Source organism: Lynx canadensis, chromosome F1 (assembly GCF_007474595.2).
Source record: "Lynx canadensis isolate LIC74 chromosome F1, mLynCan4.pri.v2, whole genome shotgun sequence".
Lineage (NCBI taxonomy): Eukaryota > Metazoa > Chordata > Mammalia > Carnivora > Felidae > Lynx > Lynx canadensis.
In genome coordinates this window covers 63,470,316-63,496,772 of record NC_044319.2, presented here as the reverse complement: position 1 = coordinate 63,496,772, position 26,457 = coordinate 63,470,316, and the positions used below count along the sequence as shown (strand labels likewise).

The window sequence follows — 26,457 nt, the reverse complement described above, 5'->3', positions numbered from 1 at the left end:
GGAAAAGACGTGGTCTTTCCCCCTTCTTCTCTGTTTCTGACCTAGCAGAGAAAGTGTAAAAGCACTTTGGTCATGGATAGAATTGTTGAATCATGACATTGTACACCCGAACCTAATATAACCCAGTATGTTAACTATAATGGAATTAAAATTTTTTTCATTACCAAGGAATAAAAACAAAAAGTGAAAATGTGAAAGCACCGAGGATCCAGCTAGAGAAAGGGTATTGAGGTCTTATCTGAATCTGGTTGTTGAAAAGAGATCAGTGGTTCTCGGCTGAGAGTAGCCCAGCTATAATGACTCAGTGGCTACAGGCCATGAAGGAAACTATCAAAAGGATGTCATAGCTGAAGCTGAGAGAGTTTGGTTTTGGCACACTGAAACTCTATGGAGGCTTTACATACGCCTAAAAGTTTCTTCAATGGCTTTACAGTGCCTAGAAGTATCTAGGCAAGAGGATTTGGAGGATTTCCTTAAAGCAGAAATGAACGCTAGATAGTCAGATAAAAGGGAGTATCAGTGGAAGTTCTTGGGGAGTTCATGACTCTCGCCTCTGTGTTTGACTTCCCTTCATCCTGCTCAAACCATATTTTCCCTCTGGAACTTAGACGACATAATTATTGAGTACAATTCCATCTTCTTGAAAAACCGTCTATGCAGATTGGACCGTGGGCTTCATCTTTCACATCTGCTCCCTACACCCCACTTGGCTAGGGGACTCTGGCACTCAAACAGGAACCACCACATGGGCAGCTACCTAAATTGCAGGAAGACACAGGCTAACGGGACTTGCATGTTGAACCCTATTTCAATGGCACCAATAGGGGCAAAGTCATATTAAGTGTGTCTCCTTTTTTTTTTTTTTTAATGCTCTCAGCATCATGCCTGATACAGTGGAGGGCACATCGTCAGACTGAGACTGAATGAATAAGCAGTTGTAAATTCGCTCTGTGGGGAGCTCATTACCTATTCAAGTGGATGCTTAAGGGACTTTTTTTTTTTTTTTTGCATTATATGGGAGGTAAGAGGTGAATCGTAAACTTTCTACTCCTAAGATCTAGAATATTCTCAAACAGGCACTTCACAATTTCCCAGCTCTTTGCCATGGAATACGGTCCACTTGCTTCTGTCTCTGAGTCTCTCCTCCCTCCTATCTCTCCCTCTCTTCCTCCTTTGTTCCCTTTTCTTAATCAGACTGCCGTCCTACGACTAAATCTTAATCTGCAACAACTCTTGGCTCTTCCCCTTTCATTCGGGTACCCCCTTGATTTCCTTCCAGTTCTTTCTCCGCTGTCTCGAACTCCCGCACTCCTTCCTTCTCTCTCCCTCCTCCCCTCCCTCGTGTACCACTCCCTCCTCTCCCTCCTTTGCTCCCGCGACTTCACTTTGCGCGCTCGCTTCCCCCGACGGTCTCCCCCTCCTTCCCGCTCTCGGACCTTCTTACCCTAGTTTGGAAATGCAGCAGACCGCTGGGCCCGCCACCATTGGATGCGCCGCGCCGTCACTCTGCGGCAGGAGGCGCTCCTATTGGTCGGGCCGGAGGCGGGTGCGGCGCCCACTATAAAAGGAGCGCCCGGCGGCGGCGCGCGGAGCGGCTCCGACAGGACGGGGTCGGGAGGGGACCGGGCGGCGGGGAGCTGGTCGCCGAGAGCCGGGGTGCGGGTTCCGGAGCAGCGGCCCCCCACCTCCCCGCGCCAGCCTCTGCTCCGCTCGTCGGCCGGGGCTCCCGCCTCCGAGCCCCGCCACCCGCGGCCGTCGCCCGCGCAGCCCCGAGGGCCCCTCGCCTCTGCTGCACGTGCCGCGCCCCGTCCGGCCGCCGCGATGAGCGAGGTGAGCTCCGGGCGAGCCTGCGGCGGGGAGGCCGCGGCGCGGGAACCCGGGAGCGAGGGAGGGCGCGGCAGCCCCGAGTCCCCGAGCCCTCCGGGGGCGCCCCACTGCCCCTCCGGGGAAGCTCCCGCCCCGGGCGCTGGGAAGCGACTGCAAGACGGAGGCTTTCAGCCCGGCGCTTTGGATGGAGCTTTTGGGGGGGGGGGGCGGGCGGGGGGACTGCGGTCTCAGGTGGTAAGTCGCCTCTTCGGGATACCGCTCTCTGCATCTGTCTTAGCGCTGCGAGGTCACTCGGGCTTCCCTGCACTCCCCGGACTTCGGAGAGAAAGGCTCGCCTGTACCCTCCTTCTCCAGGCTGTGCTGCACTCGCTCCTTAGGTAGCATTCAGCCACAACCCCAGCCCTCGCCCCCTGTGGGCGTCACCTCCCCCCTTTGGGGAAGGTGGCATCCCCCCCGCCCCCCATTCAGACAGGAGCCAACCATTGGAGGGACGGGTTCTGCTATTCAGAAGCCCCTGTTGTGGGGGCACGTCCACTCCTGGAGCCACGTCCCCTTCCGGAGAGGTCTCCCTCTGCAGTGTTACAGCCTAGGTCTTTCTGGCTGGCTCCGTGGCATCCATCTGAGACAGAGCCAGTCCATCAACTGGGATTTTCTCTTTTCCAAGGACACTGTCCCTAGGTGGGGGTCAGAGCAGAGACTTGGAAAGACCTCTCCCGTTGTTTGAATGCATTTGGAGGATCCGAAAACCAGGATCTCCCTTCCCAAGTGAAGTCACTATGGGCTAAGTAGCATCGCAGGCTTGCCCTCTGCAACCCCCTTTCCTAGTACCCAGGATTTTGTGATAAATCCAGCGTCTCAGCCACATGCCAGGGCCCAGCCCTGCGACTTCCTAGCTATGTGGTCTTAGGCAGGTCACTGGATCATTCTCTGCTTCGTTGTTTGATCTGTAAAATTGGGGTAATACGGATCGTTCGAGTGATTAAATGAGATAATAATATGCATAAGACTTAGAACAGTGGCACAGAGGAGGTCCTCAATCCACATTAGCTATCTATCGTTACTGTCTCCCCGTTTCTGTTTTGGAATATTACAGAAAATGAGCGCGAGAATTCTCAAGAATACCAGGGTAGTGAGGGGACAGGACCCTGGAACCTAGGTCTCAATTTAGATCTTGATCTCTAGTAGGAGCTGTACTAAAAGTTGTCGTCCAGGGAACCAATTAGTGCCAACGGCTGTGTTGTGTTGGTTGCTATGTCCACTGAGTTTATCCTGGAAAATTCAGCTAGTCTGGGGGCTGCAGATGAACCAAAGTGGCTCCAAGTCCCTCACCTAGTTGTGACTGTGACCAGGGCAGCCTTTCAGAAAGAGAAGGAAAGAAAAATTGTTCAATCTTCTTTCCACTTGTTTCTTTCTTTTTTTTTTTTTTTAACATTTGAAAAAATATTTATTTTTGAGTGAGAGCGCACAAGCAAGCAGGGGAGGGGCAGAGAGCGAATAGAGACGCAGAATCCAAAGCAGGCTCCAGGCTCTGAACTGTCAGCACGGGACTGGAACCCATGAACCGTGACATCACGACCTGAGCCAAAGTCAGATGCTTCACCGACTGAGCCACCCAGGTGTCCCCTTTCCTCTTGCTTCTAATGTGAGCAGCCCTGATATGAGAAGAGAGGTTTCCTTTGCCCTCTTTTCAGTGAGCTCTGGAGTTCAAGGCCCCCTCTAGTGTTTCTAAATCTGAAAGTTGCAATTCAAGCCGTCCCCTGGGAGATTGTGACCTGAAGGCTATGCCAGCGTGAATATGTGTGGTTAGCCTGTGCTTTGGGGGGGGGGGGGAGTGCACAGACTCTCTGTAGGGCACGCTACAGGGGCTGGCATTTAGGGTGGCATTTGGTGGAGGAATGAAGCTGTTTTGGTGACCAGGAAGGCCGTTTGGTGTGTGAGGGGAAAGTCAAGCCTTGACTTTGTGGTGGAACTTGGCTAGCCTCACTCAGGAGCTCGCTCGGTAGAATGATGACTGTAGGATCCTCGGATGGGGACTAGCTGTGTGTGTGCGCAGGGGTGCCCAGGCCGTCAGAGTGAACTGGTTCTAACTGGCAATTTAGTTCTCAAGGCTGCCTTCTAATGTGGAGCTGAGCCTGGCTTCAGGGATGAGTATTTATAAAATCCAGAAGCAGCCACCTGGGTCTACGCAGAGACTAGCTCTTTCTGAACCAGATCCCCAAGGGGTCTCTGCTCCCTGAGAGGCCAAGACCCGGCCTGTTTTCTTCCTCTGGTAGGAAAAAAAAAAAAAAAAAGACGATAAAAAGCGGAAATATTGCCCAGGGAGCATTGCCTCTGGAGCTCCAGGGAGATGCCAAACCTCTCCACCTCTCCCTGGGCAGCCCCAAGGCTCTCCACCTCGGGCTGCCCAGGAAAGCCCCGTGCACCCTAAATCTTATATAAGCTTCACCCCCACACACACACACACCACCTGTTTATTTTCTTGCTTCAGAGAAACTGCCTGAAACGAGAGGATTTGGGATCTCCTTACGAGATTCCCATTTCAACTGAAGAACCAAGACCGGAGAGCAGTCTTCAGACGTAGTGCGACCAAGGAGCAGGGGTTCCGGTGGGGCTGCTGGGGACGATCTCCAGCTCCTCTTTGCCTCCATGGCTGTTTGCTGTCCCTCAGTACTGCAGCAGAGCATTTCCCCATAAACGTACTTGTGTGTGTGTGTGTGTGTGTGTGTGTGTGTGTGTGTGTGTGTACCCATGCACAGGGGAGCTGCAGGGGACTCAGCTCCAGCTTGCTGTATTCACAGCTGCAGGCAGGACTTGATTGGTGTGAATCACGGTCTGTCTCTTATAGTTTCATAACTTTTCGCTGGTTTCAACGAAGGATGGGAATGGGAGATGCACGCCGTCCCTGGGGGCTCTGTCCCATAACCCCTCGTGACACTCCTACGGTGTAGCCGGCTGCTTACAGCACAGATGCAAGTTCTCCTGTGATCCTGTCGCATTTTTCAACTGTGAGGAGCCCAGCTGGTGCGATCCCTTGGTCTGGCCGTCATTCTGTTGAAACGGGGGTCGTGGATGCCTGGGAACTGTGCTCACAATGTCTGTCTTGTGTTTTGGCTGGCAGGGGCCAAAAATCCGTTAAACCTCGCTAGGAGAGAGCTCAGAACTGGTACTCCCTCCTTTATCCTCCTGCTGGCTCTCGTCTTAGGTACTGGGAATGGGATATCGCATTTGGGAGATCACGTTCTCGTTCGTGTGCATATCTGTCAGAGTCTGCAACCTTCCCCACAACGGAAGCTTGGGCAGGCCGATACCATTCTGTTGTCTTCTGTGAGCCAGTTGTTAGGGAACGTGGAAGGGACTTGGAGGAAATCCAAGTTTCCCTCTCTCTTCGGTATTTTATTATAATTATTACGGTTCTATTGGACATATAAAATAGAAGGGCTAGCTACTTAATATTGGAATGCCCTCCACCTCTGACAATAATCTGTCTTCCAAAGCGAGGGAAATCAGAACTTGGTTCCAGAACTTGCTTTCTCAGTCACCCATCCAGGTCGTTGGCTTTAGCTGCTTGAGTGGGAGCCTCTCGCTGGTAAAAGTGGATGACTGTTATCTTCTAACCAGGAATTGGGACGACTGTTTTTCCTAAGCCGCAGCTGTGATCTGTTGCATCGTAGAATGTCACGGCTCTATAAGGGCAGGCACCCATAAGCAATGTGGCTGGAGTTGAAATATGCAAACCTGAGGCGTCTTTCCTGTCTGTCTGTGGAGGGTCTTCAGGAATGCAAGTGATGGAGATAGGGTTGAAGGGGGAGAAGCGGAAGAAGGGTCAGGTGAGTAATTGTCCTTTCAGAACAGTGGTTCTATGAATGCCTCTCCCTGTTTCCTGTTTCTCTATAGTCCCAAATTGCCCTTCATGAGTTTCTTTTCTCATGGAAAAAAATTTTGGGTGCTCGGGTGGCTTGGTTGGTTGAGTGGCTGACTCTTGATTTTGGCTCAGGTCATGATCTCACAGTTTGTGCGTTCAAGCCCTGTGTTGGGCTCCACACTGACCGCACAGAACTTGCTTGGGATTCTCTCTCAAAATAAATAAACTTAAAAAAGAAAGAAAGAAAAGAAAAAAAGAAAGAAAGAAAGAAAGAAAGAAAGAAAGAAAGAAAGAAAGAAAAGAAAGAAAGAAAGAAAGAAAGAAAGAAAGAAAGAAAGAAAGAAAGAAAGAAAGAAGCTTGGTTTGCAAAAAATCTTCAAGATAGAAATACAGATATATCTTTCACCAAGAAAATCTCAAATAACCATTTATTATTTAAAAAACATTTTTGTAACTAGGCTTCATGCCCAGTGTGGAGCCCAGCACTTGAACTCACAACCCTGAGAGCAAGACCTGAGCCGAGGTCAACAGTCAGATGGTTACCCGACTGAGCCACCCAGGCGTCCCTGTCCAAACGTTTTAGTGATATGATTTTAGATATGTTAAGAAGCCCTAAAGATCATCTGATCCCATCTTCCTATCTTAGAGCTGAGCTAAGTGTACATAACACTAGAACCAAGACTAGGGCACAGACTGCTCATTCCAGAAGAACTTTCCATATGAGCCCTTTAATATGTTACCCCAGCGAGCATAGAATGCTGTGATTTATATGCAACCTTTAAGGAATAGGTCACAAGTACTTTCTACAGGAAATCTAAGCAATGTGATTTAATACCTGCTGAGCAAGAGGGTGGAGGGAGACGAGAGATCCACGGGAGATAATATTCATCGACAGGGTACATTTTGGTAGGATACTAGGCAGGGCAACTACTGTCCCTAATGCAGGATGTGCAGTCGCCCTGAAAATGGGTGCAGTGAATGTGCTCAAGTGGCTCAGGCAAGCTAACAGGAGAGACGGTGAGGGGAAACCTGGAGGCCCCCTTTTCCTGGGTTCTTAGTTTCTGGTGTCCATCATGGATCCCCGGAACTGCAGAGCATCAAGGGCCAGAAGGAGCGGTTTTCTTTCTGAAAAGAAAGAAACGAGAGCAATTCTCTGACGTCTGGTGAAGTTTCGACTTGGAGGGCCCAGTGCAGGACAAAAGATCTCGCAATAAAATTGGTGTACCTGCTAACCAAACAAGGGCCCTTTCATTTGGGCCACTTGACTTCCAAGAAGAGTAGTACAAAGGCTTTGGGAGGAAAAGTCTAAGAAGGGGGAAAGAAGAATGTGTTAGACCTGCAAAGTAAGTGTTAGCAGCCTACTAGGATTCCAGGATCCGAAGCGTGTGCTTTTCGAAATCCATGCTCCAGACCGGCTGCTCAAAATGCCTTGACTTGCCCCAGAATTGTTTTACCCGAGGGAGTAAGCCAAGTCGGAAGCAGATCCCAAACCACTTTTTCCAAGAGCTCTGCATCCCTGCGGGTGCCCATGAGCAGGTGCCCCAAATCCTGGACCTTGTCACATTCTCCTCCCTGAAGCCTCATTATTGCTTCGTTCTAGGCTGACTCCTGAAGGCATGCCCACCTGGGTTTCCCAGCAGCACCCCCCCCCACCACCCCAGGGAAAAGAGGTGCCATTTCCCATTCTCTTGTCCTTGGTGCTGCCTCCCTCCCACACAAAGCCCTCCAGCTGAGTGTTTGCTTTGTAGGCTGTGGGGGGATTAATACGTTTATTTTGGGACATTAACGCCATGGGTGGGATGCACATTGAAGATTACAGTAATAAATGATGCCTGGCGCTGCTCGCTCTCCCCCACCCCTGCCCTCAGTGTGGGGTAGAAGGCACAGCTCCAAGCTGTGTGCAGGGCACCGCAAAGAACCGCTCATTAAACTGTGGCAGCCCATGCTGGGGGGACGGCGGCGCTGTTGACTCACCGCATACCATGAGCTAGCCTGGCCCGAGGAGTTCTGCCTCTGACTCCGGTGGGGGGTATGCTATTCCAGGCACCAGGGCTGGGGTGTCTGAGGGGCCGGGGGCAGAGCAGGGGGGGGGGTTGGCTCGGGAGCTCTGACCGCTCAGGTCCAGTTCCTGTTTTAGGAGGCATCTGGGTTCCAGGGTATTTGGTTCACATTCCTCATATGAGGAGAAGAATGTGTGTGTGTGTAGGACCTGAAGTAAGAATTCCCAGTTCTCCTCCTGTTGTTATCTTGAGGGTGACCTTGAACGAGTCTTTCAGAGGCTGTTTGAAGACTGCAGCTGGTTGCTGCACTGAAGGAATTGAACCGGTTCCAACAGTGCTCCCAACAGCAGGCTAGGGTCTCGCAGAGGCACCCGGACCTCCCACGGGCCTCTCTGAAGTCCTTCGGCAGCGACCTTCATCTAGCATTGGGGGAAGATACGTCAGCAGGGGTACAAGGGTCCCTGGGGACCCTCTTTGTCACCACTTGGAAGCAGCTGCACGAACTCCTGTCTCCCGTCCCTTTCTGCGCCTCTAACGCAGGCGGGGAGCTTACGGAGCCTGGGATTTATGTCTATACCAAACCAAGGAAGGGGTAGGGGTCTTTGGGGGGCTCCTGTTTTGGAGTTTGACGATTCAGGCCCTGTTGAGGTTTCCTGCCCTGGGCTGTAGGGCAGGATGCTGAGTACCTGTGCTTCTTCATCTGAACTCTGCGATTCCAGCAGCTCGAGAATGTGTAGATGATGGGTTTTCATGTGCAAAGCATCCCAGCCGGATCATGCAAATCCAGGTATGGTGAGGTCCTCCTTTGTTCCTTCTGTTGCTGCCCTGAACAACCTCTTTCAAGAGCCCAGTGGGAAGAGGAGTGCGGGGAAATCTGGGTAGTTTGCCTTCTCCAAGGTTGGCTCTAACTTGCTGCTTGGAGCAGAGGGGGTGACACTGTCTTGCCTATTCTGGTGACAGTGGTTGCCGTGGCAACACCATTACAGATGAAGAAGACAAAGAAAGGAAGAAACGCAGCCCTTGAAGGAGGCAGAGGGAGTCAGGCCTAAAGTGATAAGGTACCTGTTCCCCAGTGGTGTCAGGAGGGAAACGGCACTTAAGTCACCACCGGTTTGACTGTTCTCAGGCGTTCTGCCAAGACAGTACTAACAAGCCATCCTTCTGATTGAGCAGATTTGCAATGAACAGATTTGCACAATCATCGTTTGGATTAAAAAAATAAAATGCGTGTCTGTGTCTTAGAGGTTTGGTTTTTTTTTTAAAGTGTATTTATTTATTTTTGAGAGAGGGAGTGTGCGTGTGCACATATAAGCAGGGTAGGGGCGGAGAGAGAGGGAGAGAGAGAGAGAATCCCAGGCAGGCTCCGCACTGTCAGTGCAGAGCCCAACACGGGGCTCAAACCCACGAACTAGAAGATCATGTCCCCTGAGCCAAAATCAAGAGACTGATGCTTAACTGACTGAGCCACCCAGGCGCCCCTAGAGTTCTTTGAAATGAAACGTGAACAGGGGCACCTGGGTGGCTCGGTCAGTTAAACGGTTAAGCGTCCAGCTTTTCGGCTCGGGTCATGATCTCCCGGTTTGTGAGTTCGAGCCCCGCGTCGGGCTCTGTGCTGACAAGCTCGGAGCCTGGAGCCTGCTTCGGATTGTGGGTCTCCCTCTCTCTCCGCCCCCACCCTGCTAATGCTCTGTCTCTGTCTCTCAAAAATAAACAAATGTTAAAAAAAATTTTTGAAATGAAACGTGAACACTTATGGAGGTGCCGTATAGGACCCCCTTCCTGTGTACCCGGGAGTGGCTCCAGGAGTCTCCAGGACTGCAGACCTGGACAGCTGCTGCATGGAATACAGTTTCCACGCAGACTATTGTCGGGCCCTTTATCAGAGTTTAGAGCCATCGTCAGCATTTCTGGGGACAAACATTGGGAAGATGGAGATTTTGATTTCCAGCATTGGTTTAGAGTAAAAAGAGCTCCGTTATGAAGGTCCTGTGGTTGGAGAATAAGCCTCAAGTCCCCTTAGACCAATCCTGGCATAGTCTTCGGCCTTCAGTTCTCTTTAGGGAAGATAAACTCTGTAGCAACTTTAGTCCTTGATTCCAGGACTTGAACCAGGCAATTCCCCAGTAACTTGACCTATTCTTGTATTTAACCCAGGATTATATTACCTCAAAACACTATTTATTTTAATCCATGCTAGGCATTTTACATACATTTTCTCTTGTTCTTTTCACCCTTCAAAATAGATACTGTCTCTTTTCTGCAGGTGAGAGGTCTGAGCACAGCAAGGCTAAGTGATTTACCCAATGCCACACACAGCTAGGAATGGCAGAACTGGGATTTTTTTTTTCTTTTTTTCCAGAGAGAGCGAGTGAGCGAGCAAGTAGGGGAGGGGCAGAGAGAGAGGGAGACACAGAAACCCAAGCAGGCTCCAGGCTCTGAGCCGTCAGCACAGAGCCCGACGTGGGGCTTGAACCCAGGAGCCATGAGATCATGACCTGAGCCAAAGTCAGACCCTTAACCGACCGAACCACCCAGGCGCCCCGGAACTGGGATTTGAAGATAGTCAATGCAGACCCAGGATATGAAACCAGATCTGTCTAGCTCCACCTAATATGCCATAGCACTCCTTCCGGGAATTTGAGGCTTGAGAAATTTTTAGTTCACATAAATATCTGTTGGGTACCTCTTCTGTGCAAGGCCTAGGTTGCAGTTACTGCGACACACAAATAAATGGTAAATACGGACTTTGCTTTCGAGGAAGTGGAATCTGGTAGGTGGTAAGGGTGGGGGAAGGGAAGCCAAGTGCACGGTAGCTGTTGTACAGGCGATAGGAGATACGCTTCCAGACAGGTTCTCCTTTGTCCTCAACTCCTTTTCGGGCACAACGTACCGACTCGAGGAAAAGCAGTGACCTGGCTTCTGATACTCTTAACAGCCTCTGAACTAGCTATAGAGTGGAGGCCCTCAGCCAGCTGAAAACAAATTCAGAAATCTAGATGAAGTGGCAAATAGAGCACAGTGGGAACTCTTTCGTTCATATGACAAATCCTGAGTACATAAAGGCCTTGCGCTAGACCCTGGGGGTACGGTAGTGACTAAGGCAGACACTGCCCCCACCTCGTAGGAACTCACACCCAAATGGAGGGGACGTACATTCGATATTTGACCACAAAATTATGATTTAGTTACACGAGTGATAAGTGCTACCAAGAGGAAATCCTGGGCGCTAATTAAAACATAATGAGGGGCGCCTGGGGGGCTCAGGCAGGCGTCCAACTCTTGATTTCAGCTCAGGTCATGATCTCATGGTTCGTGGGTTTGAGCCCCGCGTCAGGCTCCACGCTCACAGTGCGGAGCCTGCTTGGGATTCTCTCTCTCTTTCTCGCTCTCAAAATAAATAAATCAACAACAACAAACATAATCAGGGCCCTGGCCAAGTCTGGGTAGCCAAGAAGAGCCTCCCGGAAGAAGAACCCCTTGAAGGGAGCTCTGAAGGATAAGCAGGAATTAATTAGATAAGGGAGTAAAGATAAGAGAATCCTGTGCCAAGGTCCTGAGGTAGGAAGGCATAAGGTATGTTCCAGAGATGAGGTTACTGAGGCAATCAGAGGCTGCATAATATAGGGGCCTTTTGACCACAGTAATGATTCTATTCTTCATCCTAAGACCATCGGTAACCACTTGGGCTATTGCAGTGGCCCACGTAGGAAGCAACTGCGTTAGGGCAGTAGCGATGGAAAGAAGTGACAGGAGTGAGAAATCCTTAGGAGATAAAGTTAACAGGCGTTCATACTGAATCGGACACACAGTGTGACGGAAAGAAGGACAGTCGTCGGGGACAATTTCCGGGTTTCTGGCTTGTGCAACTGGATGAGATAGAGAATATTTGCAGGAGACAAGGTTGGGTAAGTAGGATTATGAGTCCGGTTTGAGATGCATAGAGTTTGAGGTTTCTGGAGGCCATCCGGTGGAAGTGTTTTGAAACACGCAGGAGGGCTCTGGGACAGAGATATCCATCGGAGTCGGCAGTGGCCGTTCAGAATGGCTGTTCAGAATGGCAGCCACTAGGCACATGTCGCTCTTTAACTTGTTGAAGTTAACCAAGGCTTGACAACTAACGCTTAACTTAGGAATTAAATCAAGTTATACATTTTATTCCTCGGTTGCACTGGCCACATTACATAAGTACTCAACAGCCACATGGATGCCGTATACCAGACCGCACGGATCTAATACATTTCTATCGTGGGGCGCCTGGGTGTGGCTCAGTCGGTTAAGCGTCCGACTTCAGCTCAGGTCACGATCTCACCGTCCGTGGGTTCGAGCCCCATATTGGGCTCTGTGCTGACAGCTCGGAGCCTGGAGCCTGCTTCCGATTCTGTGTCTCCCTCTCTCTCTGCCCCTCCCCTGCTCACGCTCTGTCTCTCTGTCTCTGAAAAACGAATAACCTTTTAAAAAAATTTAAAAAAAAATAAAAACAAAACATTTCTATCATTGCGGAAAGATCTGTTGCAGTTCTATGGCAAACTCTTTCTGTAATCGGCCAGATACCAAATGTATTTGGCCCTGTGGACCATATGGTCTCTGTTGCAACTGGTCAATTCTGCTGATGCAGAGCCAAGGAGCCATAGGCAACATGTAAACAATCGGTGTGGCTATAAAACTTTATTTACACAAATGGGCTACAGATCAGATTCGTCAGGGAGACTGTAGTCTGCCAACCCCCATTCTCCGGGACGGTACGTAAATGATGACTGAAGTCAGAGGTACGGATATGATCCTCTAGGAAGAGAGAACAGAAGGAGAGTCTGGCTCCAAACCTCGAGATTCTCCAATACTTAAGCATTGGGCAGAAGTGCCCAGAAAGGAGAAAAACCAGGAAAAATCATGATGTCCCAGGAGCCAGGGCAAGCATGTGGGTCGAGAAAGGTGAAACGATTGTGTGTCGAATGCCTCAAGTCAAGCCAAATGGAGTTGGCACCTTTGCATTGACTTGGTATCATAGAGTCATTGCTTGTCCCAAGAGTCATTTCACTGGAGTAGGAGGGGCAGAGGAGGGGTTGAAATGGGTTGGAGAGTCTGGAAGGTGAGGAGACGGAGACAGTAAGTGTTCAGAGAGCCCTGCTGTGAAGAGGGGAGCCGTGAGAGGCCCTAGGCCCACCCCCTCCCCCCAGTCTGTCTTACTACCCTGCCTTTTTTTTTTTTTTTTAATTTTTTTTTTCAACGTTTATTTATTTTTGGGACAGAGAGAGACAGAGCATGAACGGGCGAGGGGCAGAGAGAGAGGGAGACACAGAATCGGAAACAGGCTCCAGGCTCTGAGCCATCAGCCCAGAGCCCGACGCGGGGCTCGAACTCACGGACCGCGAGATCGTGACCTGGCTGAAGTCGGACGCTTAACCGACTGCGCCACCCAGGCGCCCCGTGCCTTTTTTTTTTTTAATGTTTATTTATTTTTGAGAGAGAGAGACAGAATGTGAGCAGGGGAGGGGCAGAGAGAGAGGGAGACACAGAATCCGAAGCAGGCTCCAGGCTCTGAGCCGTCAGCATAGAGCCCGACACGGGACTCGAACCCATGAACCGTGAGATCATGACCTGAGCCGAAGTCGGACGCTTAACCGAGCGAGCCCCCCAGGTGCCCCCTACTACCCTGCCTTTCTAGTGCTCCTTCTCAGTCGTTGCTAGCTTCTTGACCTCCCCTTAACCTTTTTCCACACTGAAGACGTTAACATAAAATTTCTACGCAGTAAAATGGACCCTTATCAGTGTGTAGGTCTGTGAATCTTGACAAACACATGTGGTCATGAAACCACCACCACGATCAAGATACGGGTCAGTTTCATCATCGCCAGATCCCTCCTTCCCCTTGGTCACCACCCCTCCCGTGACCTCAGCCCCCACTGAGATGATCTTTCTGTGTTCCCTATAGTTTTGCCCTTACAAGAAATGTCGTATCGTTAGAATCATACTATGTGTACGTAGATTTTTGGGACTGGCTTCTTTCACTTAGCCTAACGCTTTTTTTTTTTTTAAGTGAGCTCTACGCCCAACTTGAACACAAGACCGTGAGATCAGTAGTCACATGCCCTATGGACTGAGCCGGCCAGGCGCCCCCTAGCCTAATGAATTTGAGGCTCATCCATCATGCATATCGTTGTATCAGTGGTTTATGCCTTCTTTTAACTGCTGAGTAGTATTGCAGCGCACGGATGGACCACGCTTCGTTTATCCCTTCCCCACGTGAGGGACATGTGGGCTGCTTCCGGTTTTTGGTGATGACAAGTAGGGCTGTTACAGGCATTCGCTTCCAGGTGTATGTGTAGGGGTTTCATCTCACTGGGAAAAATCCATAGGAGGGGGATTGCTGGGGTCAGCAGTGACGGTGCCTGAGAAACCACCAAGTGGCCGCGCCATTTTGCATTCCCAGCAACAGTAGACAGCGTTCCAGGCGCTCTGGGTCTTTGCCAGCACGCCGTGTGGTTAGAACAAACAAACAAAATAAAAAAACCACGAGAGTAGTGGCGTGTAATGGTACCTCGGTGGGGTTATAATTTGAATTCCCCAAACGGCTAATGATGTTATGTATCTTCTCCTGTGCTCATCTGTCACCCATGTATCTTCTTTGGCAAAGCGTCCAAATATCTTGCCCGTGTTTACAAACTGCATTCACGTTACCGAGATTTTAATGTTGTTTATGTAGGTGGGATATAAGGCGTTTGTCAGACGTGTGATTTGCAGACATTTTCTCCTAATCTGTGGCTTGCCTCTTCAGTCTCTTGGGAGTGTCTTTCTAAGAGCAGTTCTTATTTCTTTTGTTTTAATGTTTTATTTAATTATTTTTGGGAGAGAGAGAGAGGGAGAACACAAGCAGGCAATGGGCAGACAGAGAGGGAGACAGAATCTGAAACAGGCTCCAGGCTCTGAGCTGTCAGCACAGAGCCTGACGGGGGACTTGAATCCACAAACCGTGAGATCATGACCTGAGCTGAAGTCGGACGCTTAACCCGCTGAGCCCCCCAGGCGCCCTTCAGAGAGCAGTTCTTACTTTTGACGAAGTCCAATTTATAATTTTTTTCTCTTATGGATTTTACCTGTGGTATATCTAAGAAATGTTTGCCTACCCCAAGGTTGGAAAGATTTTTTTTCCTATATCCTCTTGTAGAAGTCTTATAGTTTTAGGCTTTATGTGCGCTTGGAGTTAATTTTTGTGTGAAGTGCAAGGTACAGATGAGGTTTTTTTGTTTTTCGTTTTTTTTTTTTTTGCAATATTTGTATTTGTCGAAAAGATCCCTCTAACCTTTGAGTATCGGGGTTCCTCCAGGCATGGTCCTAGACCTGCTGCTTTCCCTCTAATGGTAGTTGAAGAAAGAATTCAGCTCGAGGAAGTCTTTTTTACCCCTTTTTTAAAGACAGGGAGGGTTTTTATATATAAGAGAGTGAGGGGAGTTAAGCGTAAAGACTCCCGAGAAGGAGAAAGGAGGAAGCTAAATGGAAGAATCGGGATTCATCTGAATGCTAATGAATGCCCCGGGAGGAGGTATCACCCTGGGAAAGGGAGGCTGTTGCCTTGGCAGAACCCTCTCTGCGGTCTCAGAGCCCCGAGACCCCTAAGCTAACAGGCCTGGCCTCTCCTTTTCCTCCTTCCCCAGGGGAAGGGAGGGCCCGCAACTTTGAACTGCAGAGGAAACCAGAATATACTCATGGGGAACTTGGCAGCTACCGCCAACGTGACAGAATGGAACTTGGGAGTAGGTCTTGGGAGTAGGTCGGGCCCAGAGGTGAGGGGAAGAGGAGTGCAGGGAGGCAGGCAAGGAAAGATGTGGGACCCTCTGGGGAAAGGCGAGAGTTGACGGCCTCACAGTTGCTAATTAGCGTTTGGTGCGTGTTGAGAAGTGAGAAACATTTCGTCCTGGCGTGGGCACGGAGGCTGAGCCGAACCCAGCTCTAAGCGCACCGGAAACACAGAATCGCGGATTGAATGTAGGCGGGGGAGTCCTTCGAGACGGAAACCAGGGCGATGGCCCCGCACGTGGAATTCTCGGCATCTGAAGGGTCCGCTTCACAGCGTCACCGCGAGTAGAGAGCGTGCGTCGGGTTATAGCTGTCCCCCAGAGGTCAGCCTGCTGTGTGTCAGGTGGCCCACGGAGCACACGCTGAGATAAAAGCCAGAATCGGGGTGGTCAGGTCAACTGGCAGGGCCGGAAGCTGAGTCAGTACGCACGCTCTGGGAGCAGGTTGCGTGGCAAGATTTCCCCACAGTAGGGGGGCGTGGGGGTGGGGGGACGCGCCTGGGTGGCTCAGTGGTTAGGCGTCCACCTCTTGATTTCAGCTTGGGTCACGAGCTCACGTTTCGCGAGTTCGAGCCCCGTATTGGCCGGCGCGGAGCCTGCTTGGGATTCTCTCTCTCTGCCTCTCCCCGCCTCAAAATAAATAAACTTAAAAACAATAAAAATAAAGATTTCCCCACGATGGGAGGACATGATACTGTTCCCTACGTTCCCTGTGGAGAGTGCGCGAAGAAAGTGCTGGGGCCCGCGGACTGAGAGACTGACCTTGACTATGGCTGCCTGTGGGGATGATTAGGATTTTCCCTCCCACTTTCCTTCCTTGGCTAGAGAGGGGAGAGTGGCGTTCACGGCGTGGTGTTCGAAAGCCTGGTCTCTGGAGTCAGACTGGATCTACGTCCTCCCTTTTGCTACTTCTTAGCTGGGTGCCCGTAGGCAAGTCACTCTCTTGACCTCAGTTTCCTTCTCTGTGAAATGAGAAGGGCAACAATAGCCATCTGGGAGGGCTGTTATAAGACCCGTCGTGTCCATGCTCATAACGTGTGTAGAAAGGTGACTGACACGGAGTAGGTATGACATATGTGATGACTAGTAAGGCAGGGTGAGGTGATGCGGTCTCGATTTCTCCTCGTTCTGCTGCTGGGTCCTGGAAGGGAGAGGATTCGCTAAACCATTTCATTGCCGTTACTGGTCGGAAGAACTCAGGATTGAAAGAAAGAGAAGACCACCCGAGAGTTTGTCGCGCATCCCCGGCCGCGATGTGAGGTGGGCAGAGGCTGAGAAACGCTCACCTGTCACAGCCCTTGTGGCTTAGCAGATGTGAGTTCTTGGGAGAGAGACTCTTACGGAGCATGCGGTTTCTGGTTCACCCAGAGTGGACCCCTCCCCCTCCCCGCCACGCCTCCCTGGTTTATCTGAAATGCAGTTAGTCACCCTGCTTGCAGGTGACCTTGATTCATCGAAAATTGCTGGGATTCTGGAGAACAAACAGGGGAGTTGGGGCAGAGACCAGGGAGCAGGAAAGGGCCGAGTACCGTATGGAGTGGGGGAGCTGACAACCTGCGATCTAACTGCCCCCATCCCCCAACCTCAGCAAATCCCAAAAAGCGAAGTCGAGAAATCCAGTGTTCAGAGGGGCTATTTTGAGAACTGGCTGGAAAGGGCCGAGGGAGGAGGCCAGGAGGTGGGAGACTCAGCGCCCTGCTTCTCAGCGGAAGGTTCGAGGGGGGCGTTGGGAGTGATAGGGCCTTTCTCCTCTTTAGAGCAAGCACCCTCTCCCGGTCTCCCCGGTGACCCCTCATGAATTGAAGCCGCACGGAGCCGGGAACCCCTGGGGGACCAGACAGCAGCTGAGCCACGGCCGCGTCCCAGGGTCGGTCATCTCCGGAGAGACTCAGGCAGGGCAGGGCAGAGGGGAAGCGGTGGCCGGTGTGGGTCTGTCCCCACACTTATTCCCGCTCAGAGGAAGTTCAAGAGTAGCCAAGATGAGAAGCACAGTAGAGGAAGAGCCAGCCCTCTGAGGAGAGATGTTCAACATTGGGCCCTGACTGTCCTCCAAAGGGGGAGGTGCTAGGGTGAGAGAACTCTAAGGGAACAGAACTCTAAGGGTGAGAGAACTCTAAGGGATAACAGTTAAAGCAAGGATCAGGGCCGGGGATTTGCTGGCGATAGAGAAAGTAGGATTTGAACTAGGAGGTCATGCACTCGCCTCTTGACCCATGACCCTCGTGCCCGGACTATTGACTGTTATCCTGTTACCGTCCCCGCCCTGCTTTTGCAGTGTGGACGAACCGCTCGTGATGACGGCGTACCAGAGGGCAACGGGTCACGTAGGCGACTACTGGGCCATTATATCGATCGTGTGCAAAAAGATACGGAAATAAAAAATAAATTTGACCACAGGAAGATCATGGGGAAAGAAAGCAATGACTGGCTGGTCCCCCAAGAGTCTCAGAAACAACGTTTCTTTTCCTGGGCCCTTTCTTTTGGTCAAAGGGAACTAGCCAAGGAGTCCCTGGCTGGCTCAGTCAGTAGAGCACATGACTCTTGACCTCAGGGTCGTGAGTTGAGTTCAAGCCCCGTGTTGGACATGGAGCCTACTTAAAAAACAAAGCAAAACAAAACAAAACAGGGGCGCCTGGGGGCTCAGCCAGTTAAGTGTCAGGCTCTTGATTTCGGCTCAGGTCGTGATCTCACAGTTTGCGGGTTCGAGCCCTGTGTCTGCCTCCATGTTGACAGCACTGAACCTGCTTGGGATTCTCTCTCCCTCTCTCTCTGACCCTCCCCTGCTTGTGCTCTCTCTCTCAAGTAAATAAATAAACTTAAAAACGAAATGAAAGGGGAACTAGCAGGAATTCTGTAGAGTTTCCGGAACCCTTTTGTGAATGTTCTTCCAGGTTTTTATGATTTTTATTCATTATTATTAAAATGTTTTAAGCAGTTATTCATCTTTTGAGAGAGAGAGAGACAGGGCATGAGTGAGGGGAGCGGTAAGAGAAAGAGGGAGACACAGAATCCGAAGCAGGCTCCAGGCTCCGAGCTGTCAGCACACAGCCCGACACGGGGCTTGAACTCATAAGCAGTGAGATCATGACCCGAGCCGAAGTCGGATGCTTGACCAACTGAACCCCCCAGGTGGAGAGAGGGAACACAAATAGGAGAGGGGCAGAGGGAGAGAGAGAGAGACAATCTTAAGCACGTTCCACACCCAGCACAGAATCTAATTCAGGGCTCAATCCCACGACCCTGGCATCATGACCTGAGCCGAAATCGAGAATCAGACACATAACTGACTGAGTCACCCAGGCACCCTAGTATCATTTTTTAATTTTTTCAGATTTTATTTCTAAGTAATCTCTACACCCAACATGGGGCTTGAACTCCTGACCCTGAGATCAAGAGTCGCATGCTCCTTCAACTGAGGCAGCCGGGAGCCCTTCTTTCAGATTTGTAAATTGAAATGGATAGATAGATCAGCAGTCTATATCTTTTTAAAAAAAATTTTTAAAAAAAAAATTTTTTTTTCAACGTTTATTTATTTTTGGGACAGAGAGAGACAGAGCATGAACGGGGGAGGGGCAGAGAGAGAGGGAGACACAGAATCGGAAACAGGCTCCAGGCTCTGAGCCATCAGCCCAGAGCCCGACGCGGGGCTCGAACTCACGGACCGCGAGATCGTGACCTGGCTGAAGTCGGACGCCCAACCGACTGCGCCACCCAGGCGCCCCTAAAAAATTTTTTTAATGTTTCATTTTTGAGAGAGAAAGAGACAGAGTGTGAGTGGGGGAGGGGACAGAGAGAGAGGGAGACACGGAATGTGAAGCAGGCTCTAGGCTCCGAGCCATCAGCACAGAGCCCAACGTGGGGCTCGAACCCACGTACTGTGAGATCATGACCTGAGCCGAAGTCGGACGCTCAACCGACTGAGCCACCCAGGCGCCCCAGCAGTCTATATCTTTTACAAAAATTGGACCATATCAATTTATAGCCTCCTTTTAAAACATCTTAGTAATTTTTGTTTTACTTCAAATTATGATTTTCTTATTTCCCCCTAACTTTTTATTAGAAAAAATTACCAGAGTTGAAAGAACAGTTCAGTGTGCATCTATGTGCTTTTCCCCCAGATTCGGTCGACGTTAGCATATTGGCACATTTGGGCCAGCGTGTGACAAGATTCCATCCTGTGGAAACAGCAGAGCCTGGTGGTTGAACGTGGAGTCTGCCACTCTGGGTCCCAAAGCCAGTTCCACTGTTTCCTAGCAGTGTGGGTTGACCTTGGGCAAGACCTTTGACTTCTCTAAGCCTGTTTCCTCCACTATGAAATAGGGACGACTCCTCACAAATTTCAGAGGATCCAATGAGATCATGTTTGGCACGTAGGAAGTTCTCAGTAAATCCCGTTTGGGTGCTCTTCGCTCAGCCTGGAAGCTGGGGACACTATCTGAATTGGTTTCATTTTAAATCCGTGTCCATTAGCCTCAAGTGGGCCCTTAGTGCTGCGTGGTGACCCTACCACATCTCATTATTCGCTCTCTTACTTTCTTACGTGGTTGTGTCACTCCTTCTCCTTTCTCCTCAAACCTTTACTGCCTTGTGGCCCTTCTTCGCTCTTAGCTGACAACCGTGCTTCTTGTTTAACCGAGGAAATAGAAGCAATCAGAAGAGAACTTTCACGGAGCCCCATTACAGGCACCGTCTTGCTTGCCTCCGTACCCATGTTCGTTGCCTTCATTCCTGTATTATGGATGGACTGTCTATATCTCTGAGGCCAACCCCTCTCCTTGTGTGCTAGGCCCGTTTCCTTTTGCCTGTCCAAGGCACTGTTCTAGCGACTATGCTCTCTCTCTTCTGCATCATCAAGTTTTCCTTCTCAACTCACTTGCTGAAACACTCTCCCACGACTCCGCATTCTTCCGCACCTTCTGTCAAACTTCTCTGCTGCTCTTAAAGCAGAGCTGTTTGAAAGAGCTGTCGTTACACACACATCCATCAGAAAGTCCCATGGATCCTACCACGAAAATTGTCTCAAGTCTGAATACTTCTCATCACCTCCAGCCCTCTTCGAAACCCCCATGATCTGGCCTCTCCACTCACTGGCTTATCGTCGTCATAATTCTTTCCCCTGGTTTCTCTCTTGCCTCCCTAGGGCCTGTTCTCTGAGCAGCAAAGTGATTCTTTAAAAATATATCAGGCCATGGTTCCCTGTGCCTCGAACTTTGTAATGCCTTTCCATCAACTGAAAAAAAAAAAAATCCAAAGCCTTTGCTCTGGTCCAGAGATATTCATATTCTGGCTCCCCACCCAGCTTAATTTCTTCTACACTCTCCCTCATTCACTCGGCTCCAGCCATGCTGGTTTTCTTACTCTTCCTTGAACACAGAAGGCACAGAACCTGCCTCGGGGACTTTCCACCTGATGTTTCATCCGCCTGGAAGGTTCTCTCCCACACGTTCACATGGCTTGTTTTTATATGTCATTCAAACTTCTGCTCAAATGTCACTCATCAGAGAGCCCTTCCTAGATACGCCGCTTCATTTTCCTTCTTGGAACATGTCACTAACTGGCATAAGTGTTTAATGAGTTCCGGAACTTTATTTTGCTCACCGCTTCATCCCCAGTGTCTAGAATGATGCTTGGCATGTATTAGGCAGTGATACGTTTCTGGAATAAATGAATCTTGTGTTTCTTCTATACTCCATCAGGGCGTAGAATCAAACATCAGTAAGTGGTTGATAAATATTCATCAAAATAGGGTATAAATGGCATAATCTACGCGCCATACACTGGGTTCTTTCTATCCGCTCTTAAAGCAGAGCCCTTCCATCCGGCAGTCATTCAGCAAAGGTTTGCATTTGCTAACATGAGGGATAATACTGGAGACTCCACTGAGCTAGCCTACGGAGGAGATGACAGAACCTTCGTGAAAGCACTCGGTTCCTGTATTTGGGGAAATACCAGGTATTCGATTTGGAAATGAGCCCACAGACTCCAAGGGTACCCAGGAGCCCACAGGCATGCCTCTGTCTCAAGACGAATCGTACCTTGCGATAGGAATGTCCAGATGAAGCAGCCCCGGTGACCTAATTCTGAGGAAGGGGAACTACTATTATTTTGCATTTAACTCTCCATCTGGGCAGAAAGGCCAGAGAAGAGCACACGTATCGTTGACTAATCTTATTTCAAATTCATGTCCTTGGCCTTAGGAGGGGCCCCAGTGCTTCCCAGCAATGCTGTTACTGTTTCCTGCTTCAGTCACTTTCCTGCTTCCCTGGATGAGTATCTCATACCTTCTTTCCCCGCTTCCTTCCTTCAGTACCTCTTCCCTCCTCCCCTCCTCCTCTTGGATGATGACCATGTTACCTGTTTTACTTCAAAAACAGACGCAATGAGAGGCACCTGGATGGTTTGGTTGGTTAAGTGTCCGATTCTTGATTTCGGCTCAGGTCATGATCTCGCAGTTCGTGAGATCGAGCCCCGTGTCAGGTGAGCCATCAGCCGCTTGGGATTCTCTCTCTCTCTCTCTCTCTCTCTCTCTCTCCAATAAATACATAAATAAACTTAAAAAGAAAACCCAGAAGCAATGAAAAGAGACCTTGCAAATGTTCCCACGTGTTGCCTCTGGACCCGTAAGCTCTGCCTTCCCTCCAGTTCACCCCCTGTTCAGGGCCACCTCTATTTACGCACTAGATCTCATCCCCTTTCTCCTTCTCCAGCAGTGAGGCTCTTGTAATACTGTAGTGTGTCCTTCCCTACTGAATTATTTTCATAAAAACACAAACATTCTGTCATTTCTGCCATCTTAAGGCAAATCTTCTCGTGAGCCGTATCCCCCTCAAACCACACACCCCATCCCCATTTTTTTGCAACGCCTTCTGCATTTGCTGCCTCAATCTCTCCTCCATTTCTTTCACGCACCCACTATAACCAGACGTCTGCTCCCTTCCTCCACTGTGACCCTCTTGTCAGGGTCACCAGGTCAGCCCCGTCTTCATCTTACTTGGGCTGGCCTGCAGAATTGGACACGGTTCATCACTCTCTCCTGAGTGAAATAGTTTCTTCACAGGCCTTCTAAATTACTATAATCTCTCGGCTTTTCTCCTACCTGACTTCTTCTCAATTTCCCTTGCTGACTTTTCCTTAGTTCTACAACCTCAAATCACTGGGATGTCCCAGGCTTTGACTGTGTTCTCTTTATCTGATGGTGCTCTCATGCAGTCTGACAGCTTTAAAAAAAATTTTTTTTAATGTTTTTATTTATTTTTGAAGGAGAGAGAGAGGGAGACACGGAATTTGAAGCAGGCTCCAGGCTCTAAGCTGTCGGCACAGAGCCCGATGCGGGGCTCGAACCCACGAACTGTGAGATCATGACCTGAGCTAAAGCCGGACGCTCAACCGACTGAGCCACCCAGGCGCCCCTGACGGCTTTAAATGTCACCCATACGTTTAACAACTGCCCAATTTATACCTCTGGGCCAGGTCCTCCTCTTGGACATCCAGCAGCTCGTAGAAGAATCTCCACTTGAGTAATTAGTAGACCTCTTGGACTTGTCCGAACACAAGCTCCTGACCCTTTTCCTAAAATCTGCTCCTCCTGCCGCCTTCTCCACTGTGGGAAATGACAACTCCATTTTCCTCACTTCTTCAGGCCACACACTCTGGAGTCATCCTTGACCCCTTTCTCAGAAGGCCACTCATCCAATCAACCGATTCCTTGGGTCATAACATGAAAATATACCCGGGATCGAACTCCTCACCACCCTGACCCAAGCTACCCCTATCTCTTGCCTCATTTTCTGCAGGAAACACCCCCCCCCCGCAGGTTTTCCTGCTTCCTCCCACGTGCCCCTTTGTGCCTTCTCATCTCACCTATAAAAGTGAAAATCCTTAAGAAGGCTCCCAAGGCGTGGACGCCTGGGTGGCTCAGTCAGTTAAGCGTCTGACTCTTGATTTCGGCTCAGGCCATGATCTCACAGTTTGTGGGATCGAACCCTGCATAAGGGCTCTGGGCTGACAGCGTGGAGCCTGCTTGGGACTCTCACTCCCTCTCTGTCTGCCCCTCCCCCCACTTTCCCACAAAATAAATAAAACATTTAAAAAAAAAGCTCCCAAGTCCCCCCATGGTCGACCCACCCCAGTTTATCTCTGATCTTGTCTCCACCCCCCTTTCTCTTGCTTCCCTCCTCTTGACGGCTCATCTCACTTCCACTCCACAGCCATTGGAGGGTCCCTTATCTCCTTCAGCTCTTGGCTCAAATGCTACTTTCAGAGAGGACTTTCCCGACCACTCTGCGCACAACTGTGTTTCTCCATTCCCACCCCAGCCCTCACTGCCCCTCTGCCTGTCTTCTGTCTACAGCACCTATGACCACTTAGCATACTAGTGTAGTAGGTCTATCTGTGCACTAGGATGTAAACCCCGTGAGCACAGAGCTAGTCTGTTTTGTCCTCTACGACTTCCCTAGCGCCAATAAATACTTGTTGAATGAGTTTTGACGACTTTTCTCCCTCTCTCCGATCTTGAGACCCGCTTCTTCAAAAGCCTAGGGGAGGGGCGCCTGGGTGGCGCAGTCGGTTAAGCATCCAACCTCAGCCAGGTCACGATCTCGTGGTCCGTGAGTTCAAGCCCCGCGTCAGGCTCTGGGCTGATGGCTCAGAGCCTGGAGCCTATTTCCGATTCTGTGTCTCCCTCTCTCTCTGCCCCTCCCCCGTTCATGCTCTGTCTCTCTCTGTCCCCAAAATAAATAAACGTTGAAAAAACAAAAACAAAAACAAAAGCCTGGGGAAAGTGCTTGGTAGGAGGACCTCAAAGTGTTGATAAGGAGTCTGAGGGGATGGCACCTTAGTGCTTCTGTGAATATCTAACATTCTGATGTGTCTTTTCCAGCTTAATACCAAAACGTCCCCAGCAACCAACCAGGCACCTGGCCCAGAGGAAAAGGGTGAGTGGGGTTGGGCTAGGCGATCTGTAGAGCGGGTAGATACACGGACACGAAGACAGGTAGGGCTGTAAGTCTGGAAGCTCCCGGAGTCAGACGTGATCGTAATAGGAACGTGGATAAGTGAAACAAAGCACTAGGTTAGAACTCCTTCCACTTTTTCCTCAGAAGGAAACCTACCGGCATTGCCTCTTTGATTTTAGAAACTGGCTCGGGAGTGCTTGGAAACAGGCACTGTGAGAGGAAGAAACTCGCCAGGTAATTGGGCCACTGTGTCAATCAGAAATTGAGAACAAGCTGGGGACAGTGAACATGCTCTGGATATGAAGTGCGGGGTTTAGGAATGAGTGGTGACAGAAGACATTTGCCATCTTGGTCTAAGAGCAGCAAAGCTCCTACGTAGCTAGAGAGAGCTCTCAGCCTCCGTCCCCTGACTCAAGTTTGCAGGAGACTTACCCGGCGTCCTTAGTCCTAGCAAAGACTGGAGAACCCCACAGAGCCCAGCAGGAAGTGGACCCTAACCGCTGCATTTGGGGGCCTGGAGAAAGGGGCGGGGGCAATGCCCATGTACCCATTTATGAGTCTCTCAACCCCCTGCAGGGAAGGCCAACAGTGCCAAGAAGGCTGAGGAGGAAGAGGAGATTGATATTGATCTGACAGCACCGGAAACAGAGAAGGCCGCCCTTGCCATTCAGGGCAAGTTCCGGAGATTCCAGAAAAGGAAAAAGGATCCTAGCCCCTGAATAACCAGGCTTGCCCTCCCCCCCTCTCCCTTCTCTCCCCTCCTCCACAGTTCCCACTCCTGTGTGTCCCTCTCGCCTCTTGTCGAGGCAAGTTCGACCCTTAGATACTATTTTCTCTGATCGCCCCCTCCAGCCATCGCCGCAGTGGAAGCACGAGGAACATGGGGAAGATGGAGAACCCAGTTGGCAGCCACCTGCCTGAGGTGGACTGGTTTCTCCTCGGGATAAGCCTCCTTCGTCGGTACCTGTGCCTCGCCTGTGAGGTTGAGGGGCAAGAGGCTTTGAGGCTGAGACAGGGGCCCCCGCCAGCGTGGGAGGGAGGGGAAAGCCTTCAGAGCAGGGCGCCGAGGGGGGGCACCAGCACCGTTCTGCCAGCTACAACATTCACACTTCAGGTAACGGGTTTTGCCGCTCACATCCTTCTGGGCCACCGCATCCACCCACCCTCTTAGGAGCTGGGTGACAGTGGGGACTGGAGCCCCCCCCCCGGGGGGGGACCCATATCAAGCACCTTCCACGTTATTGCATGCCGAGTAGAGGAGTTCCCAGGAAGGGACCCTTCATCATCCAGTCTGCGACCATAAGAGGCAGAGGCAGAGGCAGAGCGGGTTCCGAGGGTCAAGGGCAGGGAGACGGGACTAGAGCCGATCTGGAGAGGACAGGAGGGTGGGGGAGGGGGGCCTTCTGGAGACTACTGCTGGTAGATGTGTACCCAGATGAAGGATTTCCGGGACTTTGCTAACCTGCCTACCTCTAACCTCCCACATCTGGCCATCCCTGAAGGCCGCCAAACCAAGTGACCCCTGGAGTCCCCACCTACCCCGCCGTGGAGTCCGAGCGGAAGTGACATAGCCCCTCTGTGTGATTTTAGCATGTTTAATGATGATTAAAGAAAAAAACAAACCCTCCAGTGGGGTCATGTGACCTCCACTTCTGTCTTTTCTTGGAGGGGATGTGGGTGCGAGCCTGAGCTGGCCTGGGGGCGTGGGGGTTGGTGATGGAGAAGGTGCCAGGATTACGCGCGGTGGCACAGGAAGTCAACGCTGCCTGAGCAATGAAACTGAGCCCCCCTCCCCCGCCTTCTTCCACCTGACCTCGCCCTCACCTTGATTCGCCGCCCACACCGGCTCTTTCTCCGCTGCTGTCACCACCCCCGCGCACACCTGCAGGGTGCTCGCCTCCCTCCCCGTCGCCTTCCGGCTCAGAGCGCACTTGGGGTCTATCCCTGGGAGAACAAGCCCGGCCTTCCTTGCCGCCCATCCCCAGGTGACCTACCCTTGCTGTCCCTCCCACATCCCCCCTCCC

The 26,457-nt window shown here is 50.8% G+C and overlaps 1 protein-coding gene across 1 annotated transcript; it reads left to right on the top strand.

Moving 5' to 3' along the window:
* The first annotated feature begins 1,488 nt into the window (after positions 1-1,488).
* PCP4L1 (Purkinje cell protein 4 like 1) lies at positions 1,489-26,056 on the top strand. The gene is made up of 3 exons (XM_032591717.1): positions 1,489-1,830; positions 24,358-24,412; positions 25,010-26,056. Exons 1-3 carry the CDS (start codon positions 1,489-1,491, stop codon positions 25,150-25,152), a joined length of 540 nt encoding a protein of 179 aa, XP_032447608.1. The 3' UTR covers positions 25,153-26,056.
* The last annotated feature ends 401 nt before the right edge of the window (positions 26,057-26,457 follow it).

Excerpts from the sequence above, each read along its gene's own strand:
- PCP4L1 (XM_032591717.1), top strand. The coding sequence starts at position 1,489 with ATGCGCCGCGCCGTCACTCTGCGGCAGGAGGCGCTCCTATTGGTCGGG. Across the intron at positions 1,831-24,357 it reads CGGCCGCCGCGATGAGCGAG|CTTAATACCAAAACGTCCCC; the intron begins GTGAGCTCCGGG and ends TGTCTTTTCCAG. Across the intron at positions 24,413-25,009 it reads ACCTGGCCCAGAGGAAAAGG|GGAAGGCCAACAGTGCCAAG; the intron begins GTGAGTGGGGTT and ends AACCCCCTGCAG.